Raw genomic sequence first — 19,950 nt, 5'->3', positions numbered from 1 at the left:
CGCGCCGCCGCGTTCGGGACGATCGCTTGCAGGTGCGAGGAGGAGGACGCGCCGCCCGGCGGGTGGCTCACGGTGAACGACGCGCAGAACGCGGCGGCGGCGCGCGCGCTTTACCTCGCCCTCGGAGCCCCGGGTCCATCCGGGGCGGCTTCTTCTGGGGCGGGATCTTCTGGGGCGGCTCCCGCGGGCCCGATGCCCTCGGAGCTCCCGGCGGAGTTCAAGGCGGCGTGGAGGCGGTGGGCGGAGGACGCGCACGCCGCTGCCCGGGAGACGCGCGAGGGGCGCGCGGGGGGTGCGGGCGAGGGCGAGGGTGAACCAACGCGCGACGAGTTCGTCGAGAGCCTGCTCGCCGGCTTGTCCCGGGTGGGGGGCGCCGGGGCGACCGAGGGGGCGGCCGGGGGCGACGCGTCCGACCCCGTCGACGCCGCCGTGGACTCGTGGGACGCGGACGCGGACGCGGCGGCGGGCTCGAGGCTTTCGAAAACCGCTAAAGCGCGGGGCTTCAACGACTCCAAAGGGCCTTTGTTCCGGGAGGAGAGCGACCGGCTCCTTCGGGACGCCGTCGCCCGACGCGGCGACCCCGAGTGGGTCGCCATGCGCGAGTTCCGCGACGCCCTGCCCATCGCCTCGCTCAGGGACGAGCTCCTTCGCTCTTTGCGATCGCGGGACGCGGCTGTGGTGTGCGGAGAGACTGGGAGCGGTAAGACGACCCAGGTGCCCCAGTACCTCCTCGATGACGCCATCGACGCCGGGGTCGGCGCCGGGTGCCGCGTCATCTGCACCCAGCCCAGGCGCGTCGCCGCGCTCACCGTCGCCGAGCGCGTCGCCAAGGAACGGTGCGAGCGGAACGGCGTCGGGGGCAGCGGGAGCCTCGTGGGCCACCACGTCCGGCTCGACGCGGCGGTGACGAGGGACACCCGGCTGGTGTTTATGACGGCGGGGGTGTTGCTTCGCAAGATGCACGGCGACCCGCTCCTGACGGAGGCGTCGCACGTCGTGCTCGACGAGATTCACGAGCGCTCGCTCGACGGTGACTTCCTTCTCGCGCTCCTCAGGACGTTGCCGCGGCGCCGCCGCGAGCGCGGGATGCCGCCGCTGAAGCTGGTGGTGATGTCCGCGACGTTGGACGCAGATTTGTTCCGGGGGTACCTTGGCGATTGTTCCGTCGTCTCGGCGCCCGGACGCACGCACCCGGTCGCCGTGACGCACCTCGAGGACGTCCACGACGCCCTCGCCTACGTTCTCGACGAGGACTCGCGGTGCTGCCGACGCCCCGCCGGGGAGGGTCGGCACGATTCCGTCGTTCGGGGGATGAACCGCGCCGACGCGGCGGCGGCTGCGGATTCTTGGGGCGTCGACGGCGACGCGTGGACGGGCGCGGAGAACCCGGATTACGACCCTACGCGGTACGAACGTTGCTCCGACCTGACCAGGCGCAACTTGTCGCGGCTCGACGAGTCGGTCATCGACTACGACCTCGTGGAGCGGCTGCTGGTACACGCGGACGAGTCGGAGGGGTCCGGGGCGTTTCTCGTTTTTCTACCCGGCGTGGGCGAGGTGACGAACCTTTGCGAGCGCCTCGGCTCGCACCCGTCGTTCGCGTCCAGGCGCGGGACACACAGGATCGTGCCCCTGCACTCGCGGTGCACGCCCGCGGAGCAGCGCGAGGCGTTCAAGGTTCCCCCGCGCGGCGTTCGCAAAATCGTCGTGGCGACCAACGTGGCGGAGACGTCGGTGACGATCCCGGACGTCGTCGTCGTCGTCGACACCGGGCGCGTGAAGGAGCGCCAGTGGGACCCGCGGCGTGGTATGGCGAGCCTGGAGGAGGGGTGGGTATCGCGCGCCGCCGCGAGGCAGCGCGCGGGCCGCGCGGGGCGGGTCAGGCCCGGAAAGTGCTTCGCGCTGTACACCTCCCACCGCCACGAGGAAAAGATGCGAAGCCACCAGGTCCCGGAGATGCACCGCGTCCCGCTGACCGAGATTGTCCTGCAGATCAAGAAGCTTCGCGTCGGAGCGAGCGCGGAGGGGTTCCTGGCGGGGTCGATCGAGCCCCCGAACCCGGCCGCCGTGGACGCCGCCGTCGCGACGCTGCGCGAGGTTGGCGCCATATGGTCGGTCCCTCGAGAAAAGGGTAGGCCCGACGAGGGCGAGCTCACGCCGCTGGGCCACCACCTGGCGACGCTGCCCGTGGACTGCAGGGTGGCCAAGATGCTGGTCTACGCCGCGGTGCTCTCGTGCCTCTCACCGGCGCTCACGATAGCCGCGTGCCTCTCCTACAAGTCTCCGTTCGCGAGCGGCAAATCGGGCGGGGATTCCGGCGCCGCCGCTCGCAGGGCGCTCGCCGCGCCCGCCGCGAAGGACGCCGCCGCTAAAACCGCTAAGACCGCCCCGTCCATCTCCTCCATCGCCGCCGGGGAACAGAGCGACCACCTCGTGTACGCCGCCGCCTACGACGGGTGGGCCCGCGCGTGGCGCGACGCACAGCTGGCTCCCGGCGTCAACGCCCGCGCCGCCGCCGCTAGGTACGCCGCCGCCAACGGCCTCGACCCCGAGACGCTTCGGCAAATCGCGGAGATGCGGGGCCAGTACGCCTCTCTCCTCGCGGACGCCGGGTTCATAATGAGCGACACCCGGGGTGGTGGGCGCGGGGCCGGCCGGTCGGACACACGGTCGGACGCCCCGTGGGGTTGGGCTGACGCGTCGGACGCGCCGTGGAACGCCGACGCCGGTCGAGCGCCCGTGGTCAAAGCCGTGCTGTGCGCGGGGTTGTACGCGAACGTCGCCGCGCTCGAGGCGGACGCGTCCACGGGCCGTGCGCGGTGGCGCGACGGCAAAGGTGAGGTTGGAGTGCACCCCGGGTCGCTGAACGCGAGGCTCGGTCAGCCCGGGGAACGGTCGCCGACGCACCCGTTTCTGGTGTTTCACGAAAAGGTGAAGACGTCGAGGGTTTTCATCCGCGACTGCACGACGGTGGCGCCCGCTGCGTTGCTGCTCTTCGGGGGGGCGATGGACGTGAGGCACGAGACCGGTCGGGTGTGTCTGGACGGCTGGCTGTGGCTGAGGGCGTCCGCACAGACCGCGGTGCTGTATAAGAAGCTGAGGAAGGCGCTCGACGACGAGCTGGACGCGAGAATCGCGGGGACGAGGGGGGGCGGGAAGAAGGGAAGCGGCGGCGGCGGCGGCGGCGGCGACGACGACCTGCTCGGGACCATCCGAAGCCTGCTCACCGAGGGTTGATTAAAAATATCTTCGTATAAGTAAAATGTAGCCTACGTCTCGTCCAGGTGCTCCGTGGACGCGCCCAGTCCCATCAGCTGCCGTCGCATCAGGTTCGCGTACACTCCCTTGGCGCTCTTAGGGTTCATGAGCTCCTCGTGCGTCCCCTGCTCTGCGACGACGCCCCCGTCCAGCACCGCCACCTTATCCGCGCCCTGTATGGTGCTCAGCCTGTGCGCGATCACGATCGACGTCCTGCCCTTCATGACGTCGTCCAGGGACGCGTTCACCAGCCGCTCGCTCTCCGCGTCCAGCGCGGAGGTGGCCTCGTCGAGGAGCAACGCCTTGGGATTGACGATGATGGCCCTGGCGATTGCGATTCGCTGCTTCTGCCCGCCGCTCAGCTTGATCCCCCTCTCGCCGACCCACGTGTCCAGGCCGTTGTCGAGGCCGCGGACGAAATCCGCGACGTTCGCGCGCTCGAGCGCGCGCCACACCTCGTCCTCCGTTGCGTCTGGAGCCCCGAATCGGGCGTTGGCGCCGATGCTCCTGGCGAACAAAACCGGCTCCTGGCTCACGATGCCGACGACGGCGTGCAGGTGCACGTGATCGATGTTCGCCACCGGGACGCCCCCGATCGTGACGACACCGCCGGAGGGCTCGTAGAATCGCATGACGAGCGACGCGATCGTGCTCTTCCCGGCGCCCGACGGGCCGACGATGGCGACGGTGTGACCGGCGGGAACGTCGAGGTTGAGTCCTTTCAAAATGCCCCGCTCCGGGTTTGACGGGTACGCGAAGTGCACGTCCGTCAACGCCACCGCGACGCCGTGCTCCGATTCGTCGCCGGGCTTATCCTTGCCGTCCATCGGTATGCGGGAGGTCCTGTCCATCAGCTCGAAAACGCGCGTGGACGCGCCGAGCGCCTGGATGACTGACACGAACGTCGCCGATATTAAAAATAGTCCCGCGCTGCTGTTGATCGAGTAGAGGATGAAAGCGTTGAGCTGCCCGATGGTCATGTCGCCCTCGATGGCGAGCAGGGAGCCGTACCAGAACGTCGCGCCCAGCACCGCGGTCGCGGCGGCCATCATCGCGCCGTTGAACAGCGCGTGACCGAGCCCGTATTTCATCTCAACTCCGAGCGCCTTATCCACGGACATGGCGAAGTGTTCAGCCTCGCCAACCTCACGCGCGAACCCCCGCACCGTGCGTATCGCGCCCAGGGAGTCCTCCGCCACGGCGGTGGCCTCCGCGAGCGCCGCCTGCGTCTCCTTCGACAGGTTACGCAGGCGACGTCCCTGCCACATCGCGACAAATATCAGCGGCGGGAAGGCGGCGATGACCACGAGGGTGAGTCGGTACGAGGTCAGGAACATGAACGCCAGACCGATGACGGCGGTGGCCAGGCCGCGCAGGAACATGGAGAGATTCTGCGTGGCGACGTTCTTGAGGAGGTTGGTGTCCGCGGTGAGCCGGGAGATGAGGCTGCCGCTGGTGACTGTGTCGAAGAATCCAATCTCCTGCTTCAATATGTTGGAGAAGAGCCGGTTCCTGAGCCTGGCCACGACCTTGTAGGACGCCGTGTTGAAGAGGTAGGACCTGGCAGACTGGAAGACGCCTCCGAGGAGGCTGACAAGGAGTATACCGTAGAACGCTTCGGTGGCCTTACGCTTGGCCCTCGCCGAGTCGCCCGTCATGGCGATGGTCACGGCGTCCGTCATCTTCCCCGCGAAGTACGGGAGGAACATGGAGCACAGCGCGGTGAGGATGAGGAAGAAGATGCCGAGCATCAGGCGATTGGTCTGGCCCTTGCTCTCCTGGATGATGCGCTTGAAGTCCTGCTTCATGCTTCGCTCCGCGCGGCCGGTGGCGGCGCGGTCCTTGGATCCGTCCACGTCCTCGCCGTCGATGGGACGAGGCGCGTCCATCTCCGCCGCTGTCTGCTTCTCGGACTGGGTCAGAAGCGTGGCGGTGGAGTCCACGAGCGGGATCTCAACCTTTGGCTCCAGCACCGCGATTGAGTTGGAGTCCACCGCATCGTCGCCCTCGGATCCTTTACCCGCTTTGTTGGCACTCATGGCAGGCACGCGCGCGGATAAGTGTGGGGGGCGGCGGTGACGTGGTTGCTTTTTCATGCGTTTCCCGACCAGCGCTGCAGCGTTGGTTGGCAAAAATCCAAAGGCGGGAAAGGGCCCCTTCGATTCGCGCCCCGGGCACTTCGCCACGCGCGCTCGAGGTCGGCTCCGAGGCGCGTTCACGCCGAAGGGTTCGCAAGGAACGAGCGACCGCGCTCGCACGCTCCACCCAGAGGTCGTGGGCCCCGTCGCGGCAGGGACGACCTAACCCTAACCACAGGGGGAAATCGAGAGCCAAACCCGCACGGGGCGTGGGGGGACGCCATGTCGACGACGCTGAACGCGATCCAGCAGCGCAAGGAGCGCCTGGACGAGGAGCTCAAGCAGGTTGAAAAGCAGGTGTACGACCTGGAGACCACCTACCTCAACGATTCGTCGCAGCACGGCAACGTCATCAAGGGGTTCGAGGGGTTCCTGTCCCAGACCAAATCGACGAACTTGAAGAAGTCGCGCAACTTCAAGCCCGAGGACAGGCTGTTCTCCATGTCGAGCACCACGTCGCCGGTGGTGGACGAGATCGCCGCGGAGAAGGCGGAGGAGAAGATCGTCACCACGCAGTCGGGCAGGAGGGCAGGCGGCGGCGCAACCTACAGGTAGAGAGGAGAGCCGGATGACGCGCCACCGTAGCTAGAGACTGTACATTCCTTATTAGCGAGGAAAGAGACGTAGTGCTAGATCGTCGGTCGTTGCGTGCTCTCGGTTCGTCACGATGCCGCCGGCGCGCCTCGTCCGCACGCTCGCGTCGGGTCCCGTCCGTTCGCCCTCCCCGTCGACCCGCGTCGTCGGCGTCGTCATTCGTCTCATTCGCCTCATTTGGACGCGGCGACGTTGGGGTTGGCACCGAAGACAGCCTCCCTCAGCTCCGGGAGGTTGCGCTCGAACGCCACCTTGAGCCTGTCGTCCAGCGAGTTGTTGCACGTGATCTTGCCGTCCATCGAGATGACGTGGACGCCCCCGATGCACGACGCTCCGTCGCCGTTGTCGGGCCCCGGCGGCGGCGGGAGATGCGCGTGCTCGTCCAAGGTGAGCTTGAGTCCCGGAGTTTGCCTCTCGGCCTCCGCCATCGCCACCTTGACCTTCTCGACGTCGCACTCGCGGCATCGCACGACCGCGGCGTCGGTCTCCAGCTTCTGCACGCTCTGGAGGATGAGCCCCACGAGCATCTCGCCGTACTTGGGCGTCTGCGAGACCCCCTCCAGATCCGCGCGGGCTCCCGCGAGCATCCCCTGCACAGCCTCGTCTCGCGCGTGGAGGATCTTGAGGCGCATGGCGTTGAGCTGGGTGGAAAACTCGATCTTCTCCCGCACCTCGGCCTGCGACTCCTTCCGCTCGTACTCCTTCTTGATCCGTCGCCGCTCCTCCTCGACCATCTGGAGCTTCTCGATGTTGAACTCCTCCTCGGCGGTGACGCGGATCTCGCTCGCCTTCTCCTCCGCCTCCTGCTTGATGAAGGCCACCATCTGGTGGATCTGCCGCTCGACCTCCGCGTCGTTCATGTTCGCGGTGACGTCGTGGGCACGGCGCGCGTCGATCGAGGGCGCGGGGGTTCGACTACACGCGCGCGGGGCGAACTGATTGGCGGGGAGCATGCGACCCAATTAACTCAAGAGTGCAGGTTTTAAGAGGTACTCAAATTAGCACTGCGTCAGTCTGTCCACACCTGTCCCCCCATGAACTGCAGCGCGGGCACGCCCCTGATCTCCATGTCGAACAGCGGCGCCTCGATCCTCTTCAGCGTCCTCAGCCCCGCGTCCGCGTCCAGCATCTCCATCGCCCTGCGCTGATCTTTCGCCTTGACCGTGCAGAACGTGACCGCAGCCTGCGCGTCGCGAACCACCGACGCGTTCGCCGCGAGCATCTCGTCCAGCGCGGTCGCGGCGTCGCCTCCTCCTCCTCCGACGCCGCTTCCTTCGATGGCGGCGAGCGCCTCGCGCAGCGCCGCCTCCTTCACCGCGAGCGCCTCCTTGCGCTCCTTGAACCCCTCGCCCGTGACGTTGATGATCTGGTTGACCACGAGCCTGCGCGCGGGGACCCCCTCCTTGCGCAGCTCCGCGAGCAGGCGGCCGCTCTCGCTGATGCCGAGCACCGTAGGGATCGTCACGATGACAAACTCGGTGGTGTCCTCGTTTCGGAACAGGTCCTTCACCTCCTGCAGCTGCGCCTTGAGCCTCTCGAGCTTGACCACGGCCTCGTCCTGCGCCTCGTCGGCGACGCCGAACAGGGACTTGACCGCGTCGCCGGCGGAGGTGAGCTTCTGCCGCAGCCGCACGATCTTTCCGATGGATGCATCCAGAAAGTCGGGCAGCGAGAGCAGCCGCAGGGTGTGCCCCGTGGGCGCGGTGTCGAACACGATGCGCGTGAACTTGGCGTACTTCTCGTCCTTGATGAACTGCACCACCTTGGCGATCGCGATAGCCTCGTCCAGGCCCGGGGGCGGGGTGTCGAGTAACTCGCCGAGCTTGAGATCGCCGAGCTGATCGGCGAGCCCGCCCAGACCGACGCTGGACATGAAGTCCTTGGCGCCCGCGGAGACGTCGGCCTGCTTCGCGAAGGCGGCGAACTCGGCCTTAGCCTGATCAGGGTCCACCTCCATGGCGTACATCATCCCGTCCGTCCCCTCCACCGCCACCGGGAGCCCGCCGGTGACGTCCTGCGCGAGGGAGTCGGAGAGCGAGTGCGCCGGATCGGTGGACACGAGCAGCGTGTGGTGGCCCGCGGTGGCGAACCTGACGGCCAAGGAGGACGAGAGGGAGGTCTTGCCGACGCCGCCCTTGCCGCCGACCATGTAGTACTTGCGATCCTTGCCTTTGGCCATCAGGTCGAACCCCGCGGACTCGGCCGCGAGCGCGACCGTGCTCACCCGCCGACCGATGGGGCGCCGTTGATGGGGGCGGGGGCGACGCGCGGCGCGCGGCGCGACGCGGCTCGCGATCGACGCGGACATCGCCGCGGACGCCATCGCTCCGTTGTGGTGCTATCTATCGAAACGCCGCTCGCGAGTGATTCGGCGTTCGTTGGACACGAAGGACCTCGTCGCGTCCTTGGTCGTCCTCGATCGACGATGACGTGTGGGACCCTTCCCTTCGGGTGCTCTTCGTGAACCTTCCTGTCGTCGCCCGCCGCGTCGAACCTCTCGGACTTTTCTCTCGCCGCCGCATCAGCACTGGTTCCCAGTCAGCAAAACGCCCGAAAGTGCTAATGCGAATAACCGTCCACAGGCAATTACCCTGCTCGCGCACAAATTTGCTTTGCTTACGTGTGCACGGCTTCGATTTCTCGAAGCCAACAATGACCGCGCAAAGCTCGAATGCGCGAAATAGACCCAAAAATTAACTCGAGATTCGACAGACGATACGGATTCATGGATAGGGTTCCACCAATGATTGCTTTTCCATGTCTCTTCAGCCAATGAGAAGGCGGGACCGTGAAGGGGTACACGCCGTGACGAGGACCGGGTTCGCAACCCAAGAAAAAAAAAACGCAAACGAATTTCTCCGTGTAAAAGCGAACGAGACGAACGCGGCGAAGGTCACAGAGAACGGCGCGGGCGACGTACTGGAGACGCACGAACACGCCGAATTTGAATCTGTAGACATGTCACACAACCACGCGACGTGCGAGAACTGTCACACCGCGCCCGCGGCGTGGTTCTGTCACCACGACGGTGAGAAACCTTTCCCGCGTCGCGAGACATTTGCCCGCTTTTCCTCCGTGCGGGCCCTTCCGAGGCTCTTGCCCGGCTTTTCCGCGACCCTCCCCCGCTGACCTAGCGCCCCTCCTCGACCGACAGGAGCGTACCTGTGCACGTCTTGCGACCACAGCATTCATAACGCGAACAAGGTGAGACGTCCCCGCGCTTTTCGCGGCGTTTACGGCGCGTAATCCACCGCTCCGCGCGGGTTTCCGACCGCGACCCTCGTCCGGGTCCCGGGGATGCATCTTGGGAATATACGACTAACCCGACCTTGCCCCGCGCGCCAACCCGACGCAGCTCGCGATGCGGCACGAGAGGATTCCCATCGAGCAGAAGCTCGCGAACGATGCGCAGTGCCGCCCCGCGACGCCCGCGTTCGAGGGCGCTCTCATGGGCACGGCGAGGAGCTCGGGGAACGGGAAGACCGGCACCACCGCGGGGTTCGACCCATCCTCACCGCAGCACGGACACCACGGGGGCAACGACATGGACTGGCTCATGGGAGGCGGGGGTCTGGACGATCCCCTCTCCTCGCTCATGGTGAGTCCTTCCGCCGATGCGCCAACAACCGAACACCCGTCCCTGCCGTCGCGATCTTCGATCGACCCCCCGAGCGCTCGCGACGCGGCCGCCCCGCGAAACCCCCCCCCCGCCCGCGCACACGAAAGCCACCGACCGGGAGAAAACCTTCCCCCGGTTCGCAAAAGTCCGAAACGCACCCGGTTCCTCAGCGACGCCCCCCCGCTCCTTCCCGTCCTTCCCAACAGACGCTCGAGCAGGAGGGCAACAGCTCCGGGGGTCACTTCAACCTCGGCGATGACCTGTTCGGCATGCCCGCCGCCAACCCCAGCGGCATGGGCGGCGGCTACGGCCAACACCAGGGCGGGCTCGGCGCGGTCAAGGAGGAGCCCGTGCACGCGCTCTTCCGTGGCGCTCATGCAGAGGGCAACGGCGACTCTTACGCCGGTCACGCGCACCACAGGCAGGATAACTCCAGCGGGAGCTCGGACCAGAGCACGAGCACGGACCTCATCAACGGCCGGGGCCACAGCGTGAACGGGCGCGCGTCCATCAACCAACACCAGATGGGGGGCCAACACCAGGCGCGCGCGTTTGAAGGCGGACTCCAGCTTCGCGAGGAGACGGTGCTGACGCGGCCGTTCGCGCAGTCCGCGCTGAGGCAGGCGCAGCTGCAACGATACCGCGCCAAGCGCCTCGCCAGGCACCTCGGCCACAAGAAGATCAGGTACGAGTGCCGCAAGACTCTCGCGGATAACAGGCCGAGGATCAAGGGTAGGTTTGCCAAGGTGAACAGCGACGCGGACCTCGCCGGGATGGTGACGGCGCAGTCGTGCCCGGACCTGTCCGCCATGCACAGGGCCGCCAAGCTCGACGAGGAACGCGCCAAGGACAGCAGCTCGGACTCCACCAAGCAACAGACGACGGCCAAGGTGAAGGCGGAGCCGCGGAGGAGCCGCCTGAGCGACGGCAGCGACGACACGGTGGCAAACGCCAAACAGAGCAACGGGTCGCCCAAGAAGGCGTCGCCGAGCGGCAAGGGGGGGAAGAAGGCGACCGCGTCCGCCGCCGAGGAGGTGTTCAAGAAGGTCGGGTCGCTCCGAACCGGGGGAAAGCCGATGATGCCGTACACCCAGAGCGAAGTGTCACTCGTCGCACTCGACAGAGAGGGCGTCTGGTGAGCGGAGCGGGGCTATCATGTTGGAACCGCCGCGACTGGAAACTTCTTCAGTCGAGCTCGGGTGCGCTGCTTGGCGCGTGTATTTTTTCGGGCACTGTAACCCTACGGGAAAACGAACCATCACGAAAACTGAAAACAAGGAAAGGGAGGAAGGAAAGGACGAGACGAGACGGGCACCGTCGTCATCATCGCCATCGCCATCATCGCGTCTGTCGGCGCCGGGGGGCGTAATACCATCCCCCGCGTCACAGCTGGCGTCTCGCGAGCGACCCGCGTGTATCATCACCACTATAATAGGACTTATCACCCGCTACTTTGTCAATAACAGAGCGAGTTGGTTGAAAACGATCGTCGAACGGGGGAACCGGGGCGGAGGCGCGCGCGAGAGTCGGCGCTCACTCGGCAACGGCATACAATTTCCATTTTGGTACATGCTATTTGGCTAGACGGGTTTCAAACGGCAGGCCCACCGCTACTTCTCCTTGAGGATGGACTCCATGAAGCTCGCGTTCGTCGCCTGCCTCTCCTTGTTCAGCTCGGCGACCTCCTTGCGCAGCTTAGCCTCCCACTCGGCGTTCATGTTCGCCGCGGCCGCGCCGACCCCGGTCCAGAACACGTGCTCCCACGGGTCTGCCGATGGAGAGAAAAGTTGGGGGGGGGCTGAGGTCAGTCGGGGCGGGAGGGCGGAGGGCTCGACGGGGCCGACGCGCGGGCCGGTGGTTTTCGCAGGAGACACGTCTCTCGGGCGAAGACGCGCGCGTCGGGCCGCGAGCGGCGCCGAGCGCTCGCGTCTGCCCGCGTGAGACAAACCCTAAACCACGCGAAGCGCGAGCGAGGATGACGAGGGGGCATCCGGAGGCACTCACTTCGCAGGAGGGGGAGCTTGCGCAGCGCGTTGATGTACAGCTGCATGCCGAACCCCAGCGAGGCGCCGATGAGTGTGGCGCTCATGTCGTGCTTGCTGTGCGTCGACGCTACGGAACCCTGCCCGCGGCTCGCGCCTGCTGGTGAGAGTGCGCGATCGCCCTTTTGGTTTTCTCGTGATATTTCTCGCCGCTCCGCCGGTGGTGAAAAAATTGACCCGCGTGTGCGGATGGGTCAGGTTCGAACCCCAGGTCTCCACGGGGCTGCAGATCTCGCGGCCACGTGCGTTTCGGGGACTTTTCGGGTTGGGAAAAGCGTTGCAAAAAGCCACGTCTCGCCATTCCACAACGCACCGAGCTCTCTTCACCGCCATGTCCGCTTTCACCGTCGCCTCCAACCTCACCTCCCGCGTCGCCCTTCCCAAGGCGCGCGCCGCCCGCCGCACCGCGCGCCGCGCGACCGCGGTCAGGGCCTCCGAGGAGCCCGCGGCCGAGCCCGCCCCCGAGGTCCCGGCCGCCCCCGCGGTTCCCACCTCCTTCACCCTCGCGCAGGCGTTCGCCTTCTCCGGCCCCGAGGGCTCCAACTTCGCGGGCTCCGGTCCGGAGATCATGAACGGCCGCCTCGCCATGCTCGGTTTCGTCGCCGCCGCCGGCGCCGAGATCGCCACCGGCGAGCCCGTCTACCAGCAGTTTGGCGAGGCCCCCACGCAGATTCTCCTCACCATCGCTCTCTTCACCGCCGCCTCCGTCGTGCCCTTCCTCTCCAACACCAAGGCGGAGGACGCCGGCATGTGGACCAGGGAGAAGGAGCTCCTCAACGGCCGCGCCGCCATGATCGGCATGCTCGCCCTCCTCGGCTTCGAGGCTGTCAAGCACGTCCCCTGCCTCTAAGAGGCTAAACGCGTGCACGAAACGTCGACGTCACTTTTTCTTCGACGAGCTTCGAGAGACGAGCACCGCACATTATTCTTTTTCGCGCACAGATAGAACCGCTGTTGTAACGCTGAGCACGCGCCGCTACGATTAACGACGACCTAGCGCTATCGCCCCGACTCGACCGACAGCGCCGTCTTATCCCCAACCCCGCACTCCCCAAGCGTCGACCCGCGGTCCGTCAGCCTCCGCCGAGGAAACGCGACGGTGAGCGAGTGTACCGCGAAATCGATGCCCGCCTCGCGACCCAGCCACGCCTCCAACGCGCCCACCGCGTCCGTTGTACGAAACCTGCGCTGGAGCCTGCCGCCGCCGGGGACCCTGAACGCGAGCGCGATACCCTCGTTCACGCCGGGCTCCTCGGGGACCGCCCACGCGGCGGTCGGGACGGGTGTCGGGTCGGGGTCGGATGGTGGGTGGGGGGACGGGTGGTGGTTTGGTTCCAGGCTCGCGGCGATGGCGCGAGCGACGTCGGCGTCGTCCAATCCTCCATCCGTCGATGGTACCCCTCCCGATGGTACCCCTCCCCCCGCCCCCTCGGCTCGCATGTTGCCCCCTCCCAGGCTCGCCGCGATCGCCGCCTGAAGCTCCGCGTCCTCGTCCGCGTTGGACGTCGTACCGCCGAGTGATGCGCCGGCGCGCTCCGCGACGGAGGCGGGAACCGCGATGGTACCCCACCCGCCGGCTCCCAACTTGGCGAGCATGTTCGACGCGATGTTCCTCGCGCGGCCGGCGGCTTTGACCCTGTCGCTCTCCCTGTTCGCCGCCGCGGCCTCGTGCACGGTGACCCACCGGCCGTGCTCGCCCCCCTCGCCGAACCGACCAAACTCATCCGGAAGGTTCCCTCGCACCGCGAAGATGGAGTATCGCTCCTCCCTCAGCTGGGCCAAGAACGCGGAGAGGTAGGTCGTCCCGATGGGCTGGGGCGCCGGGAGCATGCTGTTGAAGTTCCACCACCCGCCGTCGCCGCACGCCGCCGCCTCGGCGTGGACGGTGGGCGACGCCGTCCGAGTCTTGCGCACCGCGAACCAGTGCTGGTCGAGGTTGCACAGGAAAGCCAGCTCGTTGGTCGTGTTGACCAGCGCCTCGGAGTGCGTCGTCCCGGTGACCGGGACGCAGTCCACGTTCCACACGTCCAGGGCTTTGGTGAGCACCTGGATGCTGAAGTTGCCGTCCACCGCCGCGTTGCCCGAGTCCTCGGCCATGTACCGCAGGAAGTCCGCGGAGTCGACGCCCGCCTCCTTCATGAGATCGCGCTCGCGCTGGTCGAACTCCGCCGCGATGTCCCTCAGGTCGTTGGCGGTGAAGTAAGGACCCTGGAGGAGGGTGTTGAGCGCGTGGACGCCGCAGAGCAGGGAGACCTGCTTCTCGTGGTACAGCGAACCCATCGCGGTGGGCGGCCCCTCGAGAGGCGAACCTAAGTGTTAGCGAGTGCTGGTGCCGACGGACGGAGAAAGTTCGTGACCCCTTCAGTTTGGCTGTGTGCCGATTTCGCGGATGAAGCGGCACAGCGAGTCGAGCAAGGGAACGCCAGTTCAGAAATGTCGAGTTTTATGTTATATTTGTCTATCTATTTCGCACGAGCAAACAGTGAGACGACGGAGCGAGCAGCCGGAAATGTCGTCAGATTCGTTTGAAAATCAGCCGCAGCTCCAATTCTTCTCGCGGGGTTCAAATCACTCCCGAAGCGCGCGCGCGTGTGTGGAGACAGAGCACCAGAGGAAACGAGATGAGCTCCGCGGCGAACCAAACCGCGGGCCACGCCGAAGGTGTCGTGAGCACCGCGCCGCGCGGGACCCTGCAGGTCATCTTCGGTGCGTCCCCGCGCCCCCGAGTCGAATCCAAAACCCGATACTCCCTCCGTATTTCGAGCACCCCCCAGCGCGGATGCTCCTCCTCCCCGCGCCCTCTTCGCTGATGTCACCGCCGTCACCGCCGCTGTCGCGCAGGCCCCATGTTCTCCGGCAAATCCACGGAGCTCGCGAGGCGCATTCGACGCCACAAGGTGGCCAACAGGCAGTGCATCGTCGTCAAGTACGCGGGCGACACGCGCTACGAGGACGAGCCCGGGCGCGCGGAGGCTGGCACCGCGGACGCCGCCAACCTCCGCGGCTGCGTCGTCACCCACGACCGTCAGGCGCTCGTGGCGTACCCGGCGCGCGCGCTCGAGGACGTGGACAACGTCGTGCACGCGTTCGACGTCGTGGGCATCGACGAGGGTCAGTTCTTCGGCGACCTCGTCGAGTTTTGCGAGCGGTGGGCGCGGATGGGCAAGACGGTCATCGTCGCCGCGCTGGACGCCACGTTCCAGCGCAAGCCCTTCAACGACGTCCTCTCCCTCGTGCCCATCGCGGAGGACGTCACCAAGCTCAGCGCGGTGTGCAACGCGTGCGGATGCGACGCGTCGTTCACCAAGCGCGTGGGATCATCCGACGAGACGGTGGAGCTCATCGGCGGCGAGGGGATGTACGTCGCCACCTGTCGAGGATGCCACGACCTCCCCGCGTCGTCCTTTTCGGGGGCGAGGGGAACGAACACACACGCTTTGGCGGCGGCGTCGACGCCCAAGGCGGCGTTCAATGCGTCACGAACACCCCAGAGGCCCCCGTCGTCGGCGTCATCCGCCGAGCGCATTCGCAAAAGAACCGTGGGACCGGAGGGGACGCCAGTCGCGGGTCTCGTGAAGACCAAGGGCGACGTGGACACCGCGCTCAAGGCGCAGGCCGGCGATAAGAGCGCGATGAGCGAGATCGGCGATAAGATGCGGTCGTTGGCCGTGATGGACTCGCCCGCCACGCCCGGAGATGCTTTCGGAGGCTTCGGCTATGAGCGTTCCGTCGGCGCCACGCCCGGAACCGCCGCGAGGAAGAAGGCGGCCGGGCTGGGCGCCGCGGCCATGGCGGCCGCCGCGGGGGTCGCGGGCGGGTCGCGGTCGAAGGGCGCGGGGGGTCCCGGTCGATCCCCGTACAACGATCTCGCGGGTAGGGGCATGGGAGCCGTCGCGCGCAGTCCGCTGGCAAGCCTTCGCTGACGACGACGGGAGGGAGGGAGGTTTGTTCCAGGCAGAGGAGAGGCTCTGAACCGTTTGGGTTTATTTAGGGGACACGCACGCGATGGGACGGGGGAGACCATCGACAGGTTACGGGGCGCCGCCCTCGTGGATGAATGGGGACCGGCACGGGTAGCACACCCGCACACGCGCGAATACTACGTATCTCATCGCTCGGCGTACGCCGCCCGCTCCGGGAGCTTGAAACTCACCAGCATCATGTGCTTCCCCGGCGCCACCAGACGCACCCGCCTGTACCCGACGCCGTCCCCGAGCGCCGCCGCGTCCTCCTCGAGCCCGAGCTCCTTCGCGGCTCGCGCGCCCGCGTCTGACTCCGGGTCGTCCGACTTTGAGAATGCGTACGCGTGGACGATTGGCAAAAACTCCGGGGGCCACGTCTCGCGGTCGAAGGCGCCGACGAAGCACGGGAGGAGCGTCAGCGACCCCTGCGGCAGGTTCATCACGACCCGCGTGAACCTCATCTTCGCCAAGTCGCGCTCGTCAAAGTTCGATCCGCCCTTCTTTTTCGCCGCCGCGAATTCCGCGATTCTCACGCGGAGGCACTCGCCGGCGTCCAGATTGGTCACGCCCGCCAGCGACGTGCCCTTGTTCCGTTTCGCGTTCCTTCCCAGGTACGCCACCGCCGCGGGGTTGAGGTCGTTCGCGTACACCGCGAGGCACTTTTTGGACGCCGGGAGCGCGATGGGACCCACCCCGCAGCACAGGTCCAAGACCACGTCGTTTTCGTCGAAGGAGTCCACCAGCCGCGCGCGCTCCGTCCCGAGCCTGCTGTTCCAGTACATCCCGCGAAAGTCCATGGCGTACACGAGACCGTTCTCGCTCACCGTCGTCTCCAGCGGCCCGTCCCCGCCTTCGCCCGCGAGAACCTCCATGGTGAAGGTCCGAAACGGTCCTCCCGTCTCCCCCGTCTTGTTCACCACCGTCTCGATCTGCGGGAGCTTATCGATGAGCACGGCGGCGATGACGCGCTTCCACGGCTCGTGCTCGTCCCGTAAGTTGAGGTGCGCGATGCGCCCTGCGGTCTCGAACCCCGTGGGCACGGTGACGTCCGGGGGTAAGACGCGTCGGAGGCACTCGTCCGCGTCGAGGTCGTCGTACCCGAGGATCACGCGATGCGTCACCAGCGTCGGCGCCTCGTCCCCGCCGCGCGACGCGAGCGCGTCGAGCACGTTCGGGGGTAGCGCGTCGCGGTCGCCGTCGACGGGGCATGACGCCGTGTCGAGCAGCACGAGGCTGTGGTCGTCGTCGAGGTGTTGCACGCGGTTGAGCCGGGGCCGTGCGAGGGTGTGCCGCCGGAGCTTGGCCATGAGACCGCCGACCGCGGACCTGGGCGCGCGCACCGCGAGCACCTCCACCTCGGTGGCGAACCTCGGGTCGTTCCTGTCCACGGGACTCGCAGGCGACGCCGCGACGGCGGCGGACGACGCGGACGCCGACGCGAACCAGCCCGACGCCGCCGACGACGGCCGCGAGTCGCGACGTGGGCGCCGGTGGCACGGGGAGAGGATCGTCGAGGACCTCGTCTCCGGGCCGGACGAGCGGATGCCCGGACGCCCGGCCCGAATCGCCCTGACCGCCGCGACGAGGCCCACGCGAACCGCCGTCGTCGACATGCCTCCGACCTTCGGGCGCGTCGCCGAATGAGGAGGGACGCGCGACTAGGTTTCGGGAATTGATGACTGGAGGAAGTTTTCAGAACGCTCTATCTCTCTCCCACGCAAATGAACAAACGCTTCGCTTACACCGGACCGACGAGGGTCACGCATCCGCTGCCACCACCATGGTGTTCAGACCGCACGCCGCGCGATCCTTGCATATGTGATAGTACCCCCCCTCAACCCCCCAATTCGGACCCCAGCTGTTCTTCACGATCCAGTAGTCCTGTCGCCTGTGCCACGGCCTCGCGGGCGCCGTCCCGTTGACGCCGTATCCCACGATGAGCACGCCGTGGTCCAGTCCCGCTTTGTTGCAGATCCACGGGCACGCCACGCCGCCGACGTAGGTCTGCATCCACGCGGCGTCGATGCCGATGGACAGCGGGCCGTGCTTCAGCAGCGCCGCGGCGATCTGCGTCTCGTTGGTGGACACCAAGTTGAACGAAGACACCGACGCGGCGGCTGGGCCGTGTCTCGCGCTGGCGCACTTGCCGTCGACACCCTTGTACGGGTAGTTACTCTCGGTGTCCAACCCGTGCTTCTGGACGTATCGCATCGCGTTCAGGGGTAGGCCGCCGTTGCATCCGTAGTCGCAGTTGCGCGGGGCGCTCGGGTCGCACGTGTGGTCGCAGTCCACGAGCTGCTGCTCGGACAGGGAGACGAGCTCCCCGGTTTTCAGAAAGTTGGCCCCCTCCACCGCGCCGGTGGCGCTGAAGGTCCAGCACGACCCGCACGCGCCCTGGTTCTTGACCGGGGTGACCGCGCCCCGTTCGCGCCAGTCGAACTCTAGGGGCAGGTCGTGCGCGGGATAGTCGGGGAGCGTCGTCATGCCGGAGCGGATCGCCGCGACGTCCTCGTTCGCGAGCTTCGTGCCGAGAAAGGTGGATGCAAATTCCGTCGGGGTCAGGTCGCTGAATTGCGTGACGCCGTGGACCGCGGACCCGCGGTCCTGCGCCTGGCGCTCCGCCGCGAGAATCATGTTCCGGGCGAAGATCTCGAGACGCTCGGCGTACTTCGCCGCGTCGGCGTACGCCTCGCGCTTCTCCGGGAACGTGTCCAGGAAGGACTCGAACGCGGGGCGGTGCTCCTCGACTTGGCGCGCGGACAGCGTTTCGCCGGTCGCGTCACCATTCGACTCGATGTCCCTCTCGACCTCGTGAGAGCGGAGGGACGCGAGCGGGTGGCCGATGGAGAATCTCGCGGCGTGCACGGAGGATGTGCACGACGCGAGGAGCGCGAGGACGAGAAGGTGGACGCGTGACATGGTGCCGTCGCCGCGCTGAATGGCGCGAAGGTCCTGCTCAGCATCTCTTATCCCGTATCACGTGGAGACCCGCTCGCGAGAATCACGAAACCAGACAGGACAGAATGGTCTCGGAAGCCCCGTTCGGGCCCCACTCCTCGGCGCGTCACAGTCGTATCGACGATGTCGACCCTCGCATTTGTCGCCCCGACCATCGCGCACCTCTCGTCGAGGGTACAGCGAACGCGCGTCGCGCGCTCGCTGGGCGCGTCTCGTGCGGGGCGCGTCGTAGGGCGCCGCGTCCGATGGCTCCGCGTCGAGGCTTCCGATGGCGGCAAGTTGTGGTTCGAGCAGCTTCCCATCGTCGGGCCCGTGCTCTCCGCCGTGACGCCCCCCAGGGTGAAACAGGCGGCGACAGAGATGGAGTACTTCGGTCAAGCGCCGCTGCAGGCCAGACCCACGGCGCCAACCCCGGTGCTGGGCGCCTCTTCGCGGAACGAGGTCCCGATCTACGACTTCACGTCGTCGGGGAATGACGCGGCGAACTTTCGGGCCGTCTGGGGCGCGCTCAACGACGTGGTCATGGGCGGGAGCTCGGAGGGCGCCGGGAGCATCGTGACCATCCCGGAGGAGGACGGCGGCACCTGCGCCAGGCTCGGCGGCGTCGTCGAGGGTCAGAGCGGAGGGTTCGTGAGTATGCGGACGAGGAACTTCGAGTCGCCGCTGGACCTCTCTGGGTATGATGGCATTCGACTGAAGATCCGCGGCGACGGCAACAGGTTCAAGCTCATCCTGTACGACGAGGACGACTGGTGGGGCTCCATCGCGTTCCACGCCGCGTTCGACACCGTGGAGGGCGCGTGGCTCACCGTGGACGTGCCCTTTGATAGCTTCCGCGCGGTGCGGAGGGGCGAGGCGGTGCCCGAGGGGTCGCCCGACCTCCGAGCGATGAGGACGACGTCTGTGCGATCGATGCAGCTGATGCTGTCCAAGTTTACGTACGGGATGGGGGATCTGAACAAGTCGTTCGCGTCCGGGCCGTTCTACCTGGAGGTATCGAAGGTGTCGGCGTACAGAGGGGACGCGGGGGCGACGCGATGAGAAGGAGGAGGAGGAAACCGACGCGTTTCTTCGCGAGTTGTGGTCCACTTCTCTAGATGAGATCCATTTCTCACGGTGTCTCCACGACTCTCACGGGAGTGGGGTTCGTGGAGACACGACGAGCGACAACTCGCGGAGGAAGGCGTCATGCACGCACGACGAACGCACGACGAACGCACGACGCACACGAACGTGAACGAGAGTCGAAGGCCCGCGTTGTAATACCAGTCAGCACGCAAGCTTGGTCAACTCGTTTCATTTATCAGCGCTCGTGCCGAGAAATTTCGACAACTGCTTTTGTGGCTACGCGTCTACGTGTTAAAGGTACAACTTCTATC

The 19,950-nt window shown here is 66.8% G+C and overlaps 14 protein-coding genes across 14 annotated transcripts; 7 read left to right on the top strand and 7 right to left on the bottom strand.

Moving 5' to 3' along the window:
* Nucleotides 1-594: 594 nt before the first annotated feature.
* Nucleotides 595-2,295, top strand: MICPUN_88188 (predicted protein; the record flags this gene model as incomplete). Its single annotated transcript, XM_002506086.1, has 2 exons — nt 595-1,299; nt 1,384-2,295. Coding segments are annotated over 2 exons (1,617 nt in total), but the record flags the coding sequence as incomplete, so codon positions are not given.
* A 216-nt stretch (nt 2,296-2,511) lies between these two features.
* MICPUN_71905 (predicted protein) lies at nt 2,512-3,111 on the top strand (the record flags this gene model as incomplete). Its single annotated transcript, XM_002506085.1, has 1 exon — nt 2,512-3,111. A coding segment is annotated over one exon (600 nt), but the record flags the coding sequence as incomplete, so codon positions are not given.
* A 158-nt stretch (nt 3,112-3,269) lies between these two features.
* MICPUN_88240 (ATP-binding cassette superfamily) lies at nt 3,270-5,066 on the bottom strand (the record flags this gene model as incomplete). Its single annotated transcript, XM_002505884.1, has 1 exon — nt 3,270-5,066. The coding sequence occupies one exon, from the start codon at nt 5,064-5,066 to the stop codon at nt 3,270-3,272; it is 1,797 nt and encodes a 598-aa protein (XP_002505930.1).
* Nucleotides 5,067-5,630: 564 nt separating this feature from the next.
* Nucleotides 5,631-5,858, top strand: MICPUN_74109 (predicted protein; the record flags this gene model as incomplete). Its single annotated transcript, XM_002506084.1, has 1 exon — nt 5,631-5,858. A coding segment is annotated over one exon (228 nt), but the record flags the coding sequence as incomplete, so codon positions are not given.
* A 121-nt stretch (nt 5,859-5,979) lies between these two features.
* MICPUN_109459 (H+-or Na+-translocating f-type, v-type and A-type ATPase superfamily) lies at nt 5,980-6,911 on the bottom strand. Its single transcript, XM_002505883.1, has one exon. The coding sequence runs from the start codon at nt 6,848-6,850 to the stop codon at nt 6,164-6,166; it is 687 nt and encodes a 228-aa protein (XP_002505929.1). The 5' UTR covers nt 6,851-6,911; the 3' UTR covers nt 5,980-6,163.
* Nucleotides 6,912-6,999: 88 nt separating this feature from the next.
* MICPUN_98308 (arsenite-antimonite efflux family transporter) lies at nt 7,000-8,169 on the bottom strand (the record flags this gene model as incomplete). The annotated part of the gene is made up of 2 exons (XM_002505882.1): nt 7,000-7,173; nt 7,348-8,169. 2 exons carry the CDS (start codon nt 8,167-8,169, stop codon nt 7,000-7,002), a joined length of 996 nt encoding a protein of 331 aa, XP_002505928.1.
* A 578-nt stretch (nt 8,170-8,747) lies between these two features.
* On the top strand, nt 8,748-11,087 carry MICPUN_63995 (hypothetical protein; the record flags this gene model as incomplete). Its single annotated transcript, XM_002506083.1, has 4 exons — nt 8,748-9,018; nt 9,145-9,194; nt 9,346-9,588; nt 9,816-11,087. 4 exons carry the CDS (start codon nt 8,748-8,750, stop codon nt 10,746-10,748), a joined length of 1,497 nt encoding a protein of 498 aa, XP_002506129.1. The 3' UTR covers nt 10,749-11,087.
* Nucleotides 11,088-11,151: 64 nt separating this feature from the next.
* On the bottom strand, nt 11,152-11,748 carry MICPUN_109457 (hypothetical protein). Its single transcript, XM_002505881.1, has 2 exons — nt 11,614-11,748; nt 11,152-11,377 (listed from the first exon to the last, which is right to left on the bottom strand). The coding sequence occupies exons 1-2, from the start codon at nt 11,696-11,698 to the stop codon at nt 11,220-11,222; spliced, it is 243 nt and encodes an 80-aa protein (XP_002505927.1). The 5' UTR covers nt 11,699-11,748; the 3' UTR covers nt 11,152-11,219.
* A 220-nt stretch (nt 11,749-11,968) lies between these two features.
* Nucleotides 11,969-12,627, top strand: CBR/ELIP7 (early light induced protein-like protein, chloroplast precursor). The gene has a single exon (XM_002506082.1). The coding sequence runs from the start codon at nt 11,983-11,985 to the stop codon at nt 12,499-12,501; it is 519 nt and encodes a 172-aa protein (XP_002506128.1). The 5' UTR covers nt 11,969-11,982; the 3' UTR covers nt 12,502-12,627.
* Nucleotides 12,628-12,650: 23 nt separating this feature from the next.
* On the bottom strand, nt 12,651-13,931 carry MICPUN_104046 (ataxin-3; the record flags this gene model as incomplete). The annotated part of the gene is made up of 1 exon (XM_002505880.1): nt 12,651-13,931. The coding sequence occupies one exon, from the start codon at nt 13,929-13,931 to the stop codon at nt 12,651-12,653; it is 1,281 nt and encodes a 426-aa protein (XP_002505926.1).
* Nucleotides 13,932-14,272: 341 nt separating this feature from the next.
* TK (thymidine kinase) lies at nt 14,273-15,574 on the top strand (the record flags this gene model as incomplete). Its single annotated transcript, XM_002506081.1, has 2 exons — nt 14,273-14,357; nt 14,493-15,574. The coding sequence occupies 2 exons, from the start codon at nt 14,273-14,275 to the stop codon at nt 15,572-15,574; spliced, it is 1,167 nt and encodes a 388-aa protein (XP_002506127.1).
* A 105-nt stretch (nt 15,575-15,679) lies between these two features.
* MICPUN_109456 (methyltransferase) lies at nt 15,680-16,946 on the bottom strand. Its single transcript, XM_002505879.1, has one exon. The coding sequence runs from the start codon at nt 16,918-16,920 to the stop codon at nt 15,760-15,762; it is 1,161 nt and encodes a 386-aa protein (XP_002505925.1). The 5' UTR covers nt 16,921-16,946; the 3' UTR covers nt 15,680-15,759.
* A 425-nt stretch (nt 16,947-17,371) lies between these two features.
* On the bottom strand, nt 17,372-18,247 carry CP (cysteine endopeptidase; the record flags this gene model as incomplete). Its single annotated transcript, XM_002505878.1, has 1 exon — nt 17,372-18,247. The coding sequence occupies one exon, from the start codon at nt 18,245-18,247 to the stop codon at nt 17,372-17,374; it is 876 nt and encodes a 291-aa protein (XP_002505924.1).
* A 904-nt stretch (nt 18,248-19,151) lies between these two features.
* On the top strand, nt 19,152-19,859 carry MICPUN_109455 (predicted protein). The gene has a single exon (XM_002506080.1). The coding sequence runs from the start codon at nt 19,208-19,210 to the stop codon at nt 19,610-19,612; it is 405 nt and encodes a 134-aa protein (XP_002506126.1). The 5' UTR covers nt 19,152-19,207; the 3' UTR covers nt 19,613-19,859.
* The last annotated feature ends 91 nt before the right edge of the window (nt 19,860-19,950 follow it).

This window comes from Micromonas commoda, chromosome 14 (assembly GCF_000090985.2).
Source record: "Micromonas commoda chromosome 14, complete sequence".
Taxonomy (NCBI): Eukaryota; Viridiplantae; Chlorophyta; class Mamiellophyceae; order Mamiellales; family Mamiellaceae; genus Micromonas; species Micromonas commoda.
This window is presented reverse-complemented; position numbering and strand designations above follow the sequence as displayed.